We start from the raw sequence: 18,205 nt of genomic DNA, 5'->3' as shown, positions 1-18,205 counted from the left end.
GTTTAAGACCTTTTTACTTATCAAAACTTGTTTTTGAAATGTGCTTCTGTTGTTTTACAGGATTTATTGGTTTTACTGACTACTTGTTGTTTGTATATTATCTGTGTTTAATAGTAATTTCTGTTATTTTGTTAAAATTGTTCTAGTATTATAAGTTTGATTGTGAGCTGCTTCAGAGGCTTCTTTTTAGAAAGCAACATAAAAATTTGGAATGAATAAATAATACGTCAATACAGAAAGCATTTTGGCTAGCCTGTAGAAGAGATCAGATTTACAGTGGGCTGATTTCTGTCTCAGCAGAATTTCCAGTCTATTCAGCTACTCCAGTGCCAGGATCACATTTTTTGTATGAATTGTGCCAGGCCAAGATGGAAAGAAACATTAGAAAGAAAAAAAATGGTCTAGGCAAATGTGGTGCAATTTAAATCAATCAGTGGCATGAGACCATGTCACATGCTGTGTTCACTTTAGGACATCCCATGTGATGAAAGGTATTGACAAGCTAGCCCTTAAAATAGTCTTATTGCCTTTACAGAAGTCCTATATGTCAGGTAAGCCTTTCTCTTTTCTTTCATAGGAGACTGTGGGGATGCTAGCCCAGTTACATTTTACATGCAGCGTTCAAGTGGCAGATTGGTGTGTCCATTTCTTCCAGCCATATGCCAGTTCACAGCAGACATTTTGTCTGCCTGTGGTGTTGTGTGACTGGGTACGTCTCTCCTTTTGCTTGTAGGACTTGCTTATATTGTTTTTTAAAATATATTCCCACCTCCCCTTTGGCAAAATCCACTTGCTTTCTTGATGGATTGACAGCGAGCCTGCCAGTGCAAGCAGCATCCCTTGGTAATTGCCTGCCATATCCGTGGATTCTGGGGTAGACTATGCCTTGGGGAGGTTTGATGCATTCATTTGAAAGGAGGAACTATTTCTAGGGCATACTCTGAATCCATGAGTCTCTCTCTGGAGGATGATACTGATACTTCACTGTCAGACCCTATTTGTAAATAGTCCTCTCCCAAAGCAAAGCAAGTATGTTTTGATCATTCTTGTGTAGCAATTTGATTGGTGTTTAGTGTGACTGGTTCTTGCACCCTGGCTAGCAAGCAAACCCTCCTGTTCCCTTAGGAGGCCAACTTCTTCCTGGAGCGTACCTACATTATGCCTTTGAATAGCTGTGGTTAAGTCATCATGGTGCTTATCATAGGATAAGTGTAATGTGCAGGCTCTGGAAGGCTAACTTTGGAAAAGTAAAGATGTTGAATCCTAACACCATAGATGCCTTAGGCCAACCTCAATTCCCTTTTTGGAAAATGTGGCTACCCACAAATGGCTTGGCCACTCCATTATAGAGATGTATAATCCCCCTCCCCTGGAAAATGGGAACAAATGCAGTACTTTTTTTTATTTATTTCTTTACAGACCTCAAGGCACTTTGGTTTGCTCATAAAATTATAATTGAAATTAAAAACATTAAAAAGTAAACTCAGGAGATCTGTAATGTCTGAATGTAGGCAACTTTTTTGGGTCCTTGGGTGCATTTGGCAATTTAAGAAACTGTCTTGGGCACTACCTTCTTGGTGGCTGGATATGCTGCAGAAGAAAGCATCGATCTGTAGCTACCTGCTATCTTCATTTACTAAGAATGTCTCTGACCCTACCTATGGCCTTGAGGCATTCATGGGAAATGAAGATAGCAGCAGCTGGAGGTCCTCACTTTGGTTTGGAGCGATCCCAATGCTTCAAGAAAATTTGTTAATTTTTTTTAGAAGTGGGAGGGGTGGGACACTTCAGTGGGCACCAAGAAAGGTGTCCAAGGGTGCCCATGGGCATCGAGCTATACATAATACATTTTAAGTTTCTATTTTATGTCTGACCAGAGGGAACCTCAGCAAGTAGCCCCTGAAGCATCTGAATCATTCTAGAAGCCACAAGAAGCAGAAAGAGATGGAGGCAGAGGAAGGCTGATGTACTGCACCTGTTCCTGTTTGAGAGCCATTGGCTTGGGTGGAGTTTAGGGAAATCTGGTCTGAAGGAAAAGCTATTGAGAGCTTATTTAGCTGGGGAAGACTTCCTTATCTATTAGGAATGGTAATCAAGCATATTTAATTTAAAAATCTTTCAGCAATCTCAACCTATTATTTGAAGAGTGCCATTTTTTCCTTTTTATAAATAATTCCCCATAATAGACATCTTATTTTTTGTTCATTTTGAAAGGTTGTGTCTAGTGGTGGTGTAAATCCCATGTCTACGCCATAGGAATCAAGCTACTGAGTTTCTTTTAGGTATAAAGGGTTTATTTTGGTGGTTTTATAGCTGAGGCAGCCTTCCCTAATGGTGAAGTCTAATTGGAAACTTTATTAAAAACTGTGGTAATGAGGTCCATAGACCCAAGCCTCAAAGTTGTTGTAGTTTTTTTTAGAAAGGAACATAGGTGGGATAATCCATATGTTGTTCCATCTCATGTGGTGGCAGTGAAGGGTAACTTACAGCGTTTCTCTTATACATGGATTTTAGAACGACATTTATTGACTGCTACAGCATTTAACCAGAACAAGTCCAGAAACACAGTACGCTATAGAACAAAACCCCAACTGCCAAGAATGCACATTTTCTTCACTGTTATGGTATGGTGACTCTAGGCACATATTGGGAAATTGACCATCCCCAAATGTCTTATTATTTATTTCATTTCATTTCATTTCTATACCGCCCAATAGCTGAAGCTCTCTGGGCGGTTCACAAAAATTCAAACCAAAAAGCACACAGTAAAACAATATAAAACATAAAAACATTAAAAACCACAATATAACAATACAACCAGAATAAAACCAGAGTAAAACCTAGCAGCAATGCAGAGATTTAAAATACAGATTTAAAACAGCAAAGCTAAAAGTCTGGAAAGCTAAAATGCTAAAATGTCTGGGAAAATAAAAAGGTCTTCACCTGGCGCTGGAAGGAATACAATGTAGGTGCCAGGCGAACTTCACTAGGGAGCTCATTCCACAGCTGGGATGCCACAGCAAAAAAGGTCCTCCTCCTAATAGCCACCCACCTCACTTCTTTGGCAGGGGCTCATGGAGGAGGGCTGCTGAGGATGATCTCAAGTGTCCGGGCAGGCACATATGGGAGGAGGTGATCCTTCAGATAACCTGGCCCCAAGCCGTTAAGGGCTTTGAATGTTAAATTTAGCACTTTGAATTGGGCCCAGAAATGGACTTGCAGCCAGTGCAGCTGGAAAAGTACTGGCGTAATATAAGCTAATTGGCCAGTCCCTGTTAACAGTCTTGCTGCCCTATTTTGGACCAGCTGAAGTTTCTGGACCGTTTTCAAAGGCAGCCCCACGCATAACGCATTGCAGTAATCCAGACGAGAAGTTATCAGAGCATGGATAACTGTAGCAAGGCTATCTCTGTCCAGATAAGGGTGTAATTGGTATACCAGCCTAAGCTGATAAAAAGTGCTCCATGCCACTGAGTTCACCTATGCCTCAAGTGACAGTTCTGGATCCAAGAGCACCCCCAAACGACAAACCTGATCTTTTAGTGGGAGTACAACCCCCTCCAGAACAGGTTGAATATTCTCTAGCTGGGCAGTTGAACTAACAGTACCTCCGTCTTGTCTGGATTGAGTTTCAGTTTATTGGTCCTCATCCAGTCCATTACAGTGCCCAGACACTGATTCAGAACAGCCGCTGCCTCACCTGGGTTTGATGAGAAAGAGAGGTAGAGCTGGGTGTCATCCACATATTGATGGCACCTCAGCCCGCACCTCCGGATAATCTCCCCCAGCAGGGGAGATAAAATAGAGCCCTGTGGCACCCTATGGCATAGTTGCTGAGGGACAGAGCAATAATCCCCCAGCACCATCTTCTGGAATCAGTCATCCAAGTAGGAGTGGAACCACTGCAGTGCAGTGCCTCTGACTCCCAACCCAGACAACCTATCCAGAAGAATACCATGGTCGATGGTATCGAAAGCTGCTGAGAGGTCCAGGAGAATCAACAGGGCCACACTCCCCCTGTCCCTCTCCCGGCAGAAGTCATCCCACCGGGCAACCAAGGCAGTTTCCATTCCAAAAACAGGCCTGAAGCCCGATTGAAATGGAGTGCCTAGAGCTGTCCTGTAACCACCTGCTCAAGCACCTTGCCCACGAAGGGGATGTTGGCCATTGGCCTATAATTGTTAACATCCTCTGGGTCCAGATTAGGCTTTTTCAGGAGTGGTCTGATTACTGCCACTTTTAAAGAGGCTGGCACCACTCCCTCTCTCAAGGAGGAATTTACAACCTCCTGGACCCAGCCAGACATCCCCTCCTTGTTTGATTTAATAAGCCATGAAGGGCAAGGGTCAAGCACACAAGTGGTCGATCGGACTTGGCCAAGCACCTTGTCCACATCCTCAGGCCTCAATAACTGAAACTCATCCAATAGAACTGGACCAGACAGTGCTCTGAATGCCTCTACCAATGCAACTGCATTAATCATGGTGTCCAATTCATGACGAATCTGAGCGACTTTATCTTCAAAGTGTTGTGCAAACTCATCACAGTGTGCAACTGAAGGTTCCAAAGTCTCTCTCCCTGGCCCAGAACATAACAGGCTGCGAATCACTTGGAAAAGCTCTGCTGGACAACACTGAGAAGATGCAATGCTGGTGGAAAAGAACTGTCTCTTTGCCACCCTCACTGCTACAGAGTAGGCTCAATAATGAGCTCTAACCTGTGTTCGGTCAGACTCAGCAGAAGTTTTCCTCCACCTGCGTTTTAGCCGTCTCCCCTCTTGCTTCATTGCCCTCAGCTCGGGTGTATACCAAGGAGCTGGCTGGGCTCTGCTCAGAGAGAGAGGGCATTTGGGCGCGATCGTGTCAACCACCCAAGTCATCTCTGCATTCCACAGAGCGACCTGGGCTTCTACAGGAGCACCAGCCATACCAGCAGGAAAAGTCCCCAGAGCCCTCTGGAATCCATCAGAATCCATTAGCCTCTGGGGGTGGACCATTTTAAAGAGGGGAAAGGCTGACAAGAGTCTAAACCTCAGCAGGAAGTGATCTGATCATGACAAAGGGACAGATGTTAATTCCTCCACTTTCAGATCACCATCCTCCTGCCCATTCGAGAAAACCAGATCAAGCGTGTGTCCTTTTACATGTGTTGGGCTGATGACATGTTGGGACAGCCCCATGGTTGTCATGGCGGCCATGAAGTCCTGAGCCACCCCGGATACAGCGGCCTCGGCATGGAAGTTGAGATCCCCCAGGAAGATCATCCTAGGGGTCCTCAACACCAAGCCCGAGACCACTTATCAGTCAAACCTAAATTAGATCAATGTTTTTTATCATGAATGGAAGAAATAACTATGCTGGGAATCTTACAGAGAGGATTAAAGTAACATTTCCCCCCATGGCTTTAAAATTTCCATATATTTTTCATCTCTTGTCTTCCTATCAAAGTTTTCCTATTGCATAGTTTTTAGAAATAATTTCAAGGGAATAAAGGCTTGGTAGCAATATATGAACACCTTGTTTTAAACGTTTTATTTATTATTCTAAATGAAAACTTGTCATAATCCAAAATATTTACATTTTTCAGAAAACAAAAGCAGTCTGGAGGGGCGGTATGAATAAACACCTTTCCGCCCTGTATTTTTTGTTTTTTCCTGAACTTTCACATCTCTAGAATGCTGAGCTGATAGTATGAGCTAACACCAACTGTCTTGTCAGTACTAAGATACAAGCAAGAGATTCTGGCACTACAGTTCATTCAGCTAGCTAGATATGCTTGATGCCTTAAATTTTGTCTAGCTAGGTGAACCAAATATGGTGCCATATCGCAGTATTGCTTATGATTGCTTTATGATAGAAAGATGCAGTTGAATGTCCTGGGTTCTATGCTTGACTTTCTCTTCATTATGCCAGGTATTCCAGGAATAATCTCTGCTTCATTTTATCTAGCTGCCATTGAAGAAAGGTTGGAAGGGTACTATGGCAGGCTTAGCTTAACCCTTGATAGATGTCGCTATAATTTTTTCAGGTTTGCTGAGAAGAAGGATTCACTAACTCCCTGGTTAAGCACCCTTAAATGAAAAGACTCTTATCTGTTTAGTTTTTTTTCCCCCATCTGCTCTTTCTTTGGCTATGGATAGCAGTTAGTTCAGCTTTATTTTACAATAGGACTTTGTGCATTCGTGTGTGTGTGTGTGTGTGTGTAATTATTAACATTGTACCCCAGCCTCTTTCCAGGCTTCATGCCTCCTGATGAACTGTCTAATTGCTTCAGCCTTGTCTCATACATCTTCCTTTCTAGCCAAGCCTTTTGTCATCTTTATTGCTCTCTCCTGTACCCTCTCCACTTTGTCTAATATATGTTCCTTTATCCTGGAGGCAGACTGTGATGAAACCTCTTTATCGAGAAGCCTGCAGGTAGAAGTTGCTAAAGGAGTTGTTCCTCATACTTAATTAATTTGATTGCATAATTGACCTTTTTTCAGTTTTTAGAGCTATTCGTCTTGATTACTTCTTATTTTGTTCTTGAATGGACATTCCACCAAATAGTTACCCCTATGCCAGCCAGCCAGCCTGCCTGGGGAAGGAATATGTTATCTGTGGGATCTTGCCGTCTCCCTCTAGAGGCCAGCACATCTGTAAAACTTGGGCTTATTTAACGAAGGGTGCAATCCTATGCATGTTTAGACAGAGAAAAGGCCTACAACTCCCAGCATTCCCCAGTCTTGTAGGCCATTTCTCAATCTAAACAAGCAGAGGATTGCACCCTAAGAGACTGAACTACAAGATTGTGTACTCTCAGCCCATCTCTTCTCTGCAACAGATTCCCCACCTTCACCTTAATCTGGTTAAATGTTACATTGTCACCAGCACTACTTGTGGTTAACACCAACCAGCATTGCCTCTTAACCAGGAATTGAAACCAGTAGTTAAAGTGAATGCTATCTGCTGTTAGACACATCTATTTGAATACCCCTTTCTGGAGATATGCTCACTGGTGCCCAAATTGTCCTATCATCGGTAATCCAGCTACTGTCCATACTTGCTTCAGTCTGCTGCCCTTCAGGCTTCAGCCCTTGAGCAGGCTATAGCATAAAGCAAAAGCCATCAGATCTAGCAACTAATCTCAGAGACATTAAGTAAGAAAACCCATGTTCGAGGTCTAGATTCACACATAGCCACCCATCGCTCTCATATAGCCTTGGTCCCTTCCCCTGAAGCACTGTGTTGCCATTTCATTTATCTTTTACTTTTTTAACATTTGCTTTTTGGGAAAAGGTAGCAAATGTGCTTGTAGAAGGGATTTTCTGTTCTTTGAAAGCCATCTGGGACATCCCTCAGGATCCTCTTTAAAACATGCACAAAGTCAACTGTTGTGGTTTTCCTTTCTTCTGCCTCTTAGCTGAAGCTTTACAATTAGACAGGAGGTAGAATATATCTGGACAGGCTTCATTCATTTATTCAATATGTGAGTGCTACCTAGGGCAGGAAACTGACGTGATCTTCAGTTTTGAGGCACAGATTTAGTAGAACATACTCAATGGTAGGGATGTGCAGATTTTATTAAATCCGTTCCATCTGTGTTTTGCAGATTGTCAAGCATCTTTCATTCTGTCATCTGTTCACTTGATGTGATAATTTTTAACCAGAATTTTGTTGTACTTGGCGTTAATTTGCACTAGTGCAAATCCTCCCCCAAAGTGAAAAACTGGTCCACAAGTCTGTGGAATCTGCGTGACTCAGAAAAAGATGGTCTGCTGCGGAATCTGCAGGTCAGATTCAGAGAGATCCAAACTCATTTGATTCAACTGCGGATTTCTCTGACATTCCTACTCAGGGGTCTAGCTTTCTACTCTGCTGCCTCCTCTTTTCTTGCCTTGAGAAGTGGGGCATCTGTAAGAGTAAGCCCTGGAGCCAAACCTGTCCTTGCTTTTGCAGGAAGTAAACAAATGATCTTCTCCAAGGGTACCTTGAGGGAGGTGAGTAAGTTGCATCTGGAGACTGGAATTGGGCATAGCACCTAATACTGAAAGTGCTAGCCTGTCTTATCCCCAAGACTCAATTCAGTTATCATAATTTTTAGGGTATCTTAAACAACTGCACCATCCATGGCTGGTGTTTTTTTTGCAAACTGTCATATAAATTCTGAAGTTTGGGCCTAGTAGTAAGAGGAGAGAAGCAGCTAATCCCTTTGAGATGTATTCATTCTACATTGCGTTAGTCCACTGGAAACCTACATTAGCTTACCAGAAACCTGCCTTTGGTACAAGATTTTGTGCAAACCCTACTGACTTTCTCCCTCTCTTTTTTATTCTCTCCCAGCACTTTACGTATACACTGGTCAAACATAAAGGTGATAAGCAGGAAGGTAACTTCATGCTAATAGGAAATGCTATGTTGAATTAATTTCAGTTGAACTGAATCCTGTAGCTACAAAATCAGGATGGATAGTAGCTGGCCAGACAATATTACTCCTTTTCCCATGGGTTTCTAGCAAATGGAATGAGACCCCAGCGTTTCCCCCCACGTGGTGGGCTGTAGATAGGCAGTTCATGCTTTGTGAGAAGGGAATTTCCTTTGTCACATCTTCTGCTGAGCACTGGAAGTGTGCATTTGCAGATTGGTTCAGAACTGTGTGAGTTGAAGAACCATACCAATTTGCAGCAATTTCAATTAAAAAAATATATCTTGAGGGAACAGCTTAAAAGCAGGTTATCCTACATTTTATCTTTTGGTTGCGGTAATCCTAGAGAGAGGAAATTGAGTGAGAGCAGTAATTGGGGCAGTCAGATGAAATCCTAGTGTTGTCAACTGTGGATACAGCCTCTTGCTGTGACTTTACTACTGAGCTCTGTAGTTTCCTCTTGGTTGGGAAACTTGCAGATTGAAAAGATCTAGACAAGCCAGCGGTTTGTGGGATGATTATGGGATACCAATCTATTCCTCATATATATTTTATGCATCTGTATGAAGGATTAGAGCAAATTCTTATGTGCTTGTGGTTTCGTATTTATCTTCTACGGTTTGTGCTGTTGGAAGCAGGCTGAATGGATAAAATAATAGTGTAGATTTGGGAAGTGGAAGCCATGGTAGGAATTGGGAGGGGTGTGTGCTGAAGTTTAACCTTATGATTAACTGAAGACCCATTTCTCCTGGTTGCTGCAGGCTGCTGGGGCAAAACCATAGGGCATGGCTGTTGCACCAAGGCTTGCCTCTGAGCTTCCCAAGGAGATCTAATTAGCCACTGTTGGGGAGACACTGCTGGGATCCTTGGTCAGATCTAACAAGGCAATTCCAATATCCTTAATTCCACTCTAGATTTAGAACCATTAACAGGAACTGACCATCTGTTTCCATGAAAAGGTTGCCATGATAGTTTTAAAATGAGGGTTCCCACATTCAGGGTAGAAATGAAACCACACTAAAATTGAGCAATCCATGATGCAATTTTGCAGTTAAACAGGTGATTTTAAACCCCACATGGGAAAGTGTTGCCTAACCTCAGAGAACACTTTCCATGGAGTGTCGTATGGAGCATTCCAATGACTTGAGTCAATGATCTAGCTGTGGAATTTCTTAAAGCTGGAATGTAGTTTTAGTGGCCCTCAAATATGTTTATCAGTGGAGGAAGTTGGGGCCACTATAGATGTAGCGCTGGGCAGAAGGTGTTATGGTGGTGGGAGACGATGACATTGGGAGAGGGGAAGGCGATTGAGACACCTGCGTGCTCTATCCCCTTCTGCTTTTCAACCTCAGTAATTCTGGTGGCTTGCCTGTGGCCCCCTCTAGCCTGCAGGTGCTGCTGATGAATGCCAGGTTGGCTACTCAAAAAGGTAATATCATTTCTGACTTTATAGCTGAAGAACATGCCAACCTGGCTTGTGTTACCGAAACCTGGTTGGATGAGCAAGGAGGAGTCAGTCTCTCCCAAATGTGTTCGCCAGGATTTCTTGTGTAGCACCAAGCTCTACTAGACGGGCGGGGCAGGGGGTTAGCCTTGGTCTATAGGGATTTTTCCTCCTGGTCAGGTTCCCTATCCAGCAGTCAGCCAGTTCTGAATGTCTGTACCTGGTGTTGGGCACCTGAGACAGGATAGGGATTCTGTTCTGTATCGCCCACCCCGCTGCCCAACAGTCTCCCTGCCTGAGCTGACTGAGGTGGTCTCGAGCATGACGTTGAGGACCCCAAAGCTTATGGTCTTGGGGGACTTTAATATTCATGCCGAGGCTACTTTGTCAGGAGTGGCTCAGGATTTCATGGCCACCATGTCAACCATGGGCCTGTCTCAAATAATCACTTGCCCAACACATGTGGCAGGACACACTTTGGACCTGGTTTTCTGTGCTGGATTGAGAGAAAATGATCTGTGGGTGGGGGAGCCAGTAGTGACTCCTTTGGCATAGACAGATCATTATCTGATCAGTTTTGACTTTCAGGCCACCTGAAACCTCTGCAGGGGTGGGGGACCAAATTTTATGATCCGCTCCCAGAGACTGATGAATCTAGATGGATTTTTGAGATCTCTTGGGGATTTTCCTGGCGGTCCTGCCGAGCTCCTGGTTACCACTTGGAATGAGGAGATGACCCAGCCTATCAATATGATTGCTCCCAAACGTCCTTGACCTAGTCATAGAACTGTGTTAGCTCCTTGGTATTCTGAGGAGCTGAGAGATGAAACAACTGTGTTGACGATTAGAGCGCAAATGGTGGAAGACTCGGAACAAATACGATTGAACACAAGTAAGAATCCACTTGCGATCTTATTCTGTGGCAGTGATGGCGGCAAAGAAATCCTACTTCTCTGCCACCATTGCATCTGCTCAGTGTTGTCCAGCAGAGCTCTTTCATGTGGTTAAAGGCCTCTTGGGTATAGGCCTTGGAACACAAGAACTTGAACCCTCAAAGGCCCTCTGTGAACACTTTGCAGATAAAATTGCTTGTATTCGTGCTGACTTGGATGCCATTGCTTTGACAGAATCTGATATGGACGGGGCTAGTGCATCATGTAGTCATGTTATGGATACCTTTCGGCTTGTGTAACCTGAGGGTGTGGACAAACTGCTTGGAGGCCTGAGGCCTGTGACTTGCCCTTTAGATTCTTCCCCATCCTAGCTTGTGAAATCTGCAAGAGCTGAGCTGGATATCCAGACATCTGAGGTGGTAAATGCCTCCTTGAGGGATGGCAAGGTCTCCGCAGCTTTGAAAGAAGCTGTGGTGAGGCCCTTGCTGAAGAAACCAAATTTAGATCCTATGGTTCCAGATAATTACCACCCTGTGTCAAATTTGCCATTCTTGGGCAAGGTGCTAGAGCGTGTGGTGGCCTCACAACTCTAAGCCGTTTTGTATGAAACTGATTATTTAGATCCATTCCAATCAGATTTCAGGCCTGGTTAAGGGAGGGAAACAGCTTTGGTTGCCCTGGTTGATGACTTATGCCAGAGAATGGATGGGGGGAGTGCAACACTGCTGGTTCTTCTGGACCTCTCAGTGGCTTTTGATACCATCGACCATGGTATCCTTCTGGATCATTTATCTAGATTGGGCTTAGGTGGCACAGTTTTAAAATAGTTCTGGTCCTTTCTGGAGGAGCAGGCTCAGAAGGTGGTGCTGGGGGACTTCGGTTCCACCCTATGGCCATTAGCCTGTGGGATGCCACATGGTTCCATCTTGTCACCCATGCTTTTTAACATCTACATGAAAACTCTGGGAGAAATCATCAGGAGGTTCTGGCTGAAATGTCATCAGTATGTAGATGATACTCAGCCCTACCTCTTGTTTCCATCTGCATATCCCAGGGAGGCTGTGGAACTCTTGAACCAGTGTCTGGAGGCTGTTTTGGGATGGATGAGGGTGAACAAGCTGAAACTTAATCCAAACAAGATGAAGGTACTGTGGGCTGGGAAACCAACTACTTTGGATGGAGGTTTACAACTGGTCTTAATTGGGGTTGCACTCCCCCTGAAAGACCAAATATGTAGTCTGGGAGTCCTGGACTCTGCACTAACTGGGGAAGCCCGGGTGGCTGCAATGTCCAGGAGTGCTTTGTACCAGCTTAGGGCCGCAGTTGGCATACCAGCCTATCTGGAGAGGATGGACCTTGCCGCAGTTATCCACGCACTAGTGATGTCCTGGATTACTGTAATGCGCTATATGTGGGCTGCCTTTGAAGATGGTTCAGAAACTCTAGCTTGTGCTGAATGTGGCCGCCCAAGCATTGGTGAGGTTACCAGTGTGTTTCCAAGCCCAATTCAAAGCGCTAGTTTTGACTTTTAAAGCCTTAAACAGTTTGGGACCAAGTTACTTGAAGGACTACTTTCACCTATCTCATTTGCCCACCCACACTTTAAGATCAGAAAAGAGGCCCTTCTCATTTGCCCATCCATGAGAGCAGTCAGGTGGATGATCACATGTGAGAGGACCTTCTCTGCAGTGGCCCCACACTTTTGGAACAAGCTGCCATCAGAGATCTGTCATGCTCCGTCATTGCAGTCTTTGAAGAAGGCCTTGAAAATGATTTATTTTACCTTGGCCTTCTATTGATACAGCTGCTATTGTTGCTGTTGCTGCTGTTAACATGGTTGCTGGTTTTATTGTTGGCTTTTATTTTTATTGTTGGCTTTTATTGTTGGCTTTTATTGTTTTTATATTTTTATCACTTTTAATATTTTAACTGTTTTTATGTATTTTATTGCTGTAAGCTGCCTTGGGAGGGCTTCTGCCCTGAAAGGCGGCCAAGAAATATTGTAAATAAATTAAATAAATAAATCTGAGCTGACAAGTAAAGCACATTATAGTTGCTAATATGAGAAGTGTCCAGTAAACTGCCATCAGAGAGACTCAGGGCAGCTGTCTTAGTCCCCAGCAGTGACTGCTTTGGATGGCAGCATTTGCCATGGAGGCTTAGTTACCTTGGAAACATGTTTTAACTGCATTTCTGCTGTATGAAGAACCCATTTAAAGCTGCTGCTTTGCACCGAAGGCTCATGCCTCTAAGCACAATATGGGCAGAAGTCTCTTTTGAACTGAATCAGTATGGCATTAAGGGCCTGTCCACATTCCAAAAAGCATAACGTGTAACATTAGCAAATGAAGCTGTAGAAACAGTGAGAATGACTCAAGTCACTGGGAGCTGTGTTACTAGCCTGAGGAGAGTGTGAGTGTGCATATTACTGCAGTGCCTAGCAGCACCATTGCTCTTAATCTGAGGGTAACTTTTTATCCTCTAAATCTGAGGATGAAATGTTTGGGTTTTTTTAATTTTTGCAAAGAGGTGTCCATAGTTGTCACAGTTGTTGCTTCTATGTCAGATCTAATTAGATGTTTGGGACTAAGATGAGTTACTAAACATTTTACCTGTCCTTTAGTTGTATAAATACTTGATCTACATAAACACCTGTAAATAACTTCAGCTCTATTGAAACATTTGGTCCTTCTATCCTTCCACTGCCTTTTCAAATCACTTTTTAAGTATACTGAATATCTCTGAGCTGTGGCTGGTTACTTCTTGTTCCTGTCTCCTACTATCATCCCTTCCATTGTTATTGACCGGTGGCTGAAATCTGTTCTGAATGAATGTTCTGAATCTGTTCTTATACTTGCACATAAGGGCAGAGTTCCATTTTTTGCCATGCCCAAGCTTAGTGTTTTTTCTACTTCGCATAATATTAATCTGTCTTGTATTCTTAGAGCTTCCATCATGTGCCTCACTTTTAACATTGCCCCATGACAAAGGGTAAATTCTGGGCTGTTCAGGTCTCCAGATGGATGATCAGTTGGCAGTGGGATAATCTGTCTGTTCTTCTGGATCCTGCCAGATTGCTCTTTCCCTAAATTGGCTTCCAGTTGTTCTGGGAGTTGTCAGCTTCTAGATCGTAGAGAATCTTGCTTTCCTGCATAGCACTATTTCCATAAGCAGGAATGCTGTTCATGATAAAACTCAAACTGCACGTCTGAAATTAAGCTCACAGGCTGACATTAAGCTGATCCATCTAGAAAGTTATCAAGAGCCTTTATTTATTTATTTTATTTCATTTCATTTCTATACCGCCCAATAGCCGAAGCTCTCTGGGCGGTTCACAAAAATTAAATCCAAACAACACACAATAAAACAATTTAAAATATACAGAACATTAAAACCACAATATAACAATACAACCACAATAAAACCTAGCAGCAGTGCAGGAGTTTAAAATACAGATTTAAAACAGCAAAGCTAAAAATTTAGAAAGCTAAAATGCTAAAATGCCTGGGAAAATAAAAAGGTCTTCACCTGGCGCCAAAAGGAATACAATGTAGGCGCCAGGCGAACCTCACTAGGGAGCTCATTCCAGAGCCGGGGTGCCACCACAGAAAAAGCCCTCCTCCTAGTAGCCACCCACCTCACTTCCTTTGGCAGGGGCTCACGGAGAAGGGCCGCTGATGATGATCTTAAGGTCCGGGCAGGCACATATGGGAGGAGGCGATCCTTCAGGTAACCTGGCCCCAAGCCGTTAAGGGCTTTGAATGTTAACACCAGCACTTTGAATCGGGCCCGGAAATGGACTGGCAGCCAGTGCAGCTGGAAAAGTACTGGCATAATATGAGCTCGCAGGCCAGTCCCTGTTAATAATCTTGCTGCCCTATTTTGGACCAGCTGAAGTTTCCGGACCGTTTTCAAAGGCAGCCCCACGTATAACGCATTGCAGTAATCCAGACGAGAAGTTATCAGAGCATGGATAACTGTAGCAAGGCTATCTCTGTCCAGATAAGGGCGTAGTTGGTATACCAGCCTAAGCTGATAAAAAGTGCTCCGTGCCACTGAGTTCACCTGTGCCTCAAGTGACAGTTATTGAAATAAACTTGTTTGTATGGCTTCTAAACTGTAAAATTTCTGCCTAGGAATTTGATCACAGAACCTCTACGTCTACTACATCAGCCATCCCCAACGTGGAGCCCTCTATGTTGGCTGGGAATTATGAGAGTTGCAGTTCAACACATCTGGAGGGCACCAGGTTGGAGAAAGCTGTACTACTACACCTTGCTTCAGAGCAGAAAACAATGTTCAATCCTATCCATTCACATAATCAGAAGCAGATTTTTTTTGCATGCCAAATAAGCTCCCAAGTGAAATAGAAGTGTGTATGTTTGAAAATTGCTTTCTGTTGTTAGCTTTGTGATTATGACATTGCTGTAAATTATATACATTTCTTGCCAGTGTTCAGAATGCAGCAATTCTTCATAAGCCACTTGTGATCAAAACCTTTTTGAGTTGGTAACCTGTTCACTATCCTTGGTTGGTTGATGTAAAAGAGGGATGCAGAATCTAGTGGCCAACATATTTTTGTCTTCAGGCAGAGCTCCTGAGAGAAGTGGGATGTGACATATCCTGCCTTAAGTAACTTGACACAGTGTGTAGTATCTGCTTGAGTGTCATACATGCCATTGTGAAACTAGTCAAGCTATTGCAGAGCTGCGCTGTACCTGGTTCTGCCTTGTGCATCATCAGCACAAGTGATAGCTGAGATTGGTTCTTGGTCTTCTGAGCTGGCGGTATATGAAACTGAAAGCAGACAGTTGATTTCCCAGGCCCTGGGTGCTACTTAATGTGCTGACAAGTAGAGAAAAAACCCTCTGTATCAATTGATTTGAGTGGCAGGTGACTCAACGTGAAATAAATCTGGGACAGGATAAATCTGGGCGAGCCAGACTTCAATTCCTGTGGTTGCTTATCTGTGAACGACAGGATTCTAATTAATCAACAAATGCTTCTTCTTTAGGTTTTGGGAAGGTATCTGCTTATGATAATGCAGCTGCATTCAAAGAACCCCTTTTCATTCTTTTCTCAGCTCTGATTAATCTTTTGAAGTTCCTCATGTCCAACGAAACTGTTTTGCTGGCAAAACACAACATCTTTACCTTGGCTCTCATGGTGAGTGTCTATCTTTGTGTGCAGAGCAGGCATGGATAAAGTCCCACTCCAGACAAACAATACTGAATTTAAAAAATAGAAACATAGTTAGTAGGGCATGCCATGGACAGAAACAGATAAAGTGCATATTGCAGGTATGTTGAGGAGGCCTGTTCTCCATCTCCATGTTTCCATCAAGCTGGGTTAGGAATAATATATGCTGACTCAAGGTTGCGGTGGGTCAGTGGACGGTTCTACATCTGGATATTTATTTGGAATACCAAAACATTTGGTCAAGCTGCTGAATGGAGATACAGATGAGGGAGAAATGCCCCTTCGTATGTATTGCACTGTGTGCTCTACTGTGAGGAACAGGTCTGTGACTGTTATGTGTTACAAGTGGAAGCTCAAAAAAAGAAGAAAAAGAAAAAAGAGAAGAGTATCCCTATCACCTAACTATTAAGAGATGGGGATACAGAAGCCCTTTTTAAAGGACCTAATAGGACTAATCCTATTCAGGGCTTCAGCCAGCCTGGAACAGGAACCTTGTAGTGCAACTGAGGCCTTTGCATGGGAGAGTCGGGGTTCTCCTGCAGTGCTGTATAGTGCTAGAGGGCTCAGGTTTGGGCTTGGAACAGGCTAATTCTCTCTTCTTCCCCTGCCCTCCACTTTCCTCACTCACCTTTCAGTTGACATCTCAACATTCTGTACTTTCTGGAAGCTCACAGACACTTGTCAGGTGCATTTTGGGGTCCTTACAACTTTTCTTTTCATTTGCGTATTTGCATATTCACCTGCATTTGTAGAAACAGCAACCTTATTTTGGAGTGGCTCCATTTTGCTTCCAAACTGATAGGGACTCAACCCCCAAGTTCCCTGTTGTAGGAAATGATATTTGCTTTCAGTGTTTTGAGTAGCTGACAGCAGCTTGTGCTCTCTGAATACCACAAAACACTGAATTTGTATGAAGGGAATATGGCTGTATTAACTGGTTTTATGCTTTTTATCTGCAAAGATGAAGTGATAGCTTCATTATTTGTAATGCTTAGATAGTTGCATATCTTCTGTATATATTTTTCTGTAGTGATTCCTATTGTCTTTTGTTTTTATAGGTGGTAAACCTGTTTAATATGTTCATCACTTATGGAGATACCTTCCTTCCAACTCCTAGCAGCTATGATGAGCTATACTATGAAATCATCAGGATGCACCAGAGTTTTGATAACCTCTATTCCATGGGTAAGTAGTGCTGGCTGTCATTTGACAAAGCATGCCCATATGAGAGAGAAGCTGTGTGGGCAAGAGAGAAGGATTGTGCATGACTCCTGATCTGTATGTGTGCTCACAATGTGGTTGTCAGTTAACACATGGATGTGAAATTCCCTGTTTGAAAGGATAACAGTTTCTAGTCCTGAGTGAAAGCCATTTTAAAAGTGGTTCTTCCTCAAGAACAAGTTTATAAAAACAATGCTGTTAGGGTACAGAATGATCACCTGGTCCACCAGTGTGTGCTGTGTACGTGAAAATGTGCTTGTTGCTGTTGCCAGGCATATAATATTGAAATGGTAATAAGAACACACTGTGCCCTCCTTTGGATTGAGCCAGCCTGCTGTGTGCAGAGTGCTCCCAGCTGGGAAAATCAGCCTTAGTCTCAGGTCAGAGAGCAAGCACAGCCCTCAGAGCCAATCAGCAGCAGGAACCAGTGCTGTAAACAAGAGGTGAAAAAAGCTTTTGATGGATGCACAACAAGAACCCTGCTACAAAGAACAGGTAGCACATGGGGTTGCAAACTTCCACAGAACCAGGTCAGTGCCTTGCTATCAGGAAACAGCCCACACAATACTTTTTGAATAGAGGGGCAGACAGAAAAATGCCTAGACCTGCAAATGATATTTTGGGTTGAGGAGTGGAGGTGTAGAGAAATGCAGTGTAATGCTGTGGAGCAAGGGTGGGCAACTTTTTTAATGTCAGGGACCACATACTGATGGTGGACATGGCCAAAGCCAAATGTGAGTGTGGACACCCCTTTTCTCTCTTCCTCCCCTTCCTCAACTTTTAATTTCTCTCTCTCCCCCCCTTCTCTCATTCTCTCTCACGCTTGCACGCACGCACACACACACACACAAATCCCACACTTGCCTTATTCATATATTCTCTCTCTCTCTCTCTCGCTCGCTCTCTCCCTCTCGCTCAGTCACACAATCCTGTGCTAGCGGTAACTCATGAAGAGCAACATTTCTGGATGGGAGGGAAAGGAAGTCCAAGCTCCACCTTCAGGTCAGCTTCAGCCATCCTCCCTGCTCCCCATTGTCTTTCCCTT

General features: G+C 43.6%; 1 protein-coding gene across 19 annotated transcripts in view; it reads left to right on the top strand.

Moving 5' to 3' along the window:
• Positions 1-18,205, top strand: part of ARMH3 (armadillo like helical domain containing 3) — a 177,133-nt gene that overhangs the window by 63,791 nt on the left and 95,137 nt on the right. For 17 of the 19 annotated variants that reach the window (XM_084846563.1, XM_084846557.1, XM_084846567.1 and 14 more), the window contains 2 exons: positions 15,824-15,906; positions 16,998-17,124. In XM_084846563.1, the coding sequence (XP_084702689.1) occupies positions 15,824-15,906; positions 16,998-17,124 (210 nt within the window). Of the gene's footprint in view, positions 1-577; positions 796-15,823; positions 15,907-16,997; positions 17,125-18,205 lie in introns of those variants that run through there. The other 2 variants (XM_084846572.1, XM_084846571.1) reach the window with 2 other exon arrangements.

The sequence above is a fragment of the Heloderma suspectum genome, chromosome 3 (genome assembly GCF_057233095.1).
Source record: "Heloderma suspectum isolate Gila_16-S chromosome 3, 16-S_ref, whole genome shotgun sequence".
NCBI classification, from domain to species: domain Eukaryota; kingdom Metazoa; phylum Chordata; class Lepidosauria; order Squamata; family Helodermatidae; genus Heloderma; species Heloderma suspectum.
The sequence above is the reverse complement of the archived record's forward strand: the minus strand, read 5'-3'. Positions and strand labels throughout refer to the sequence as shown.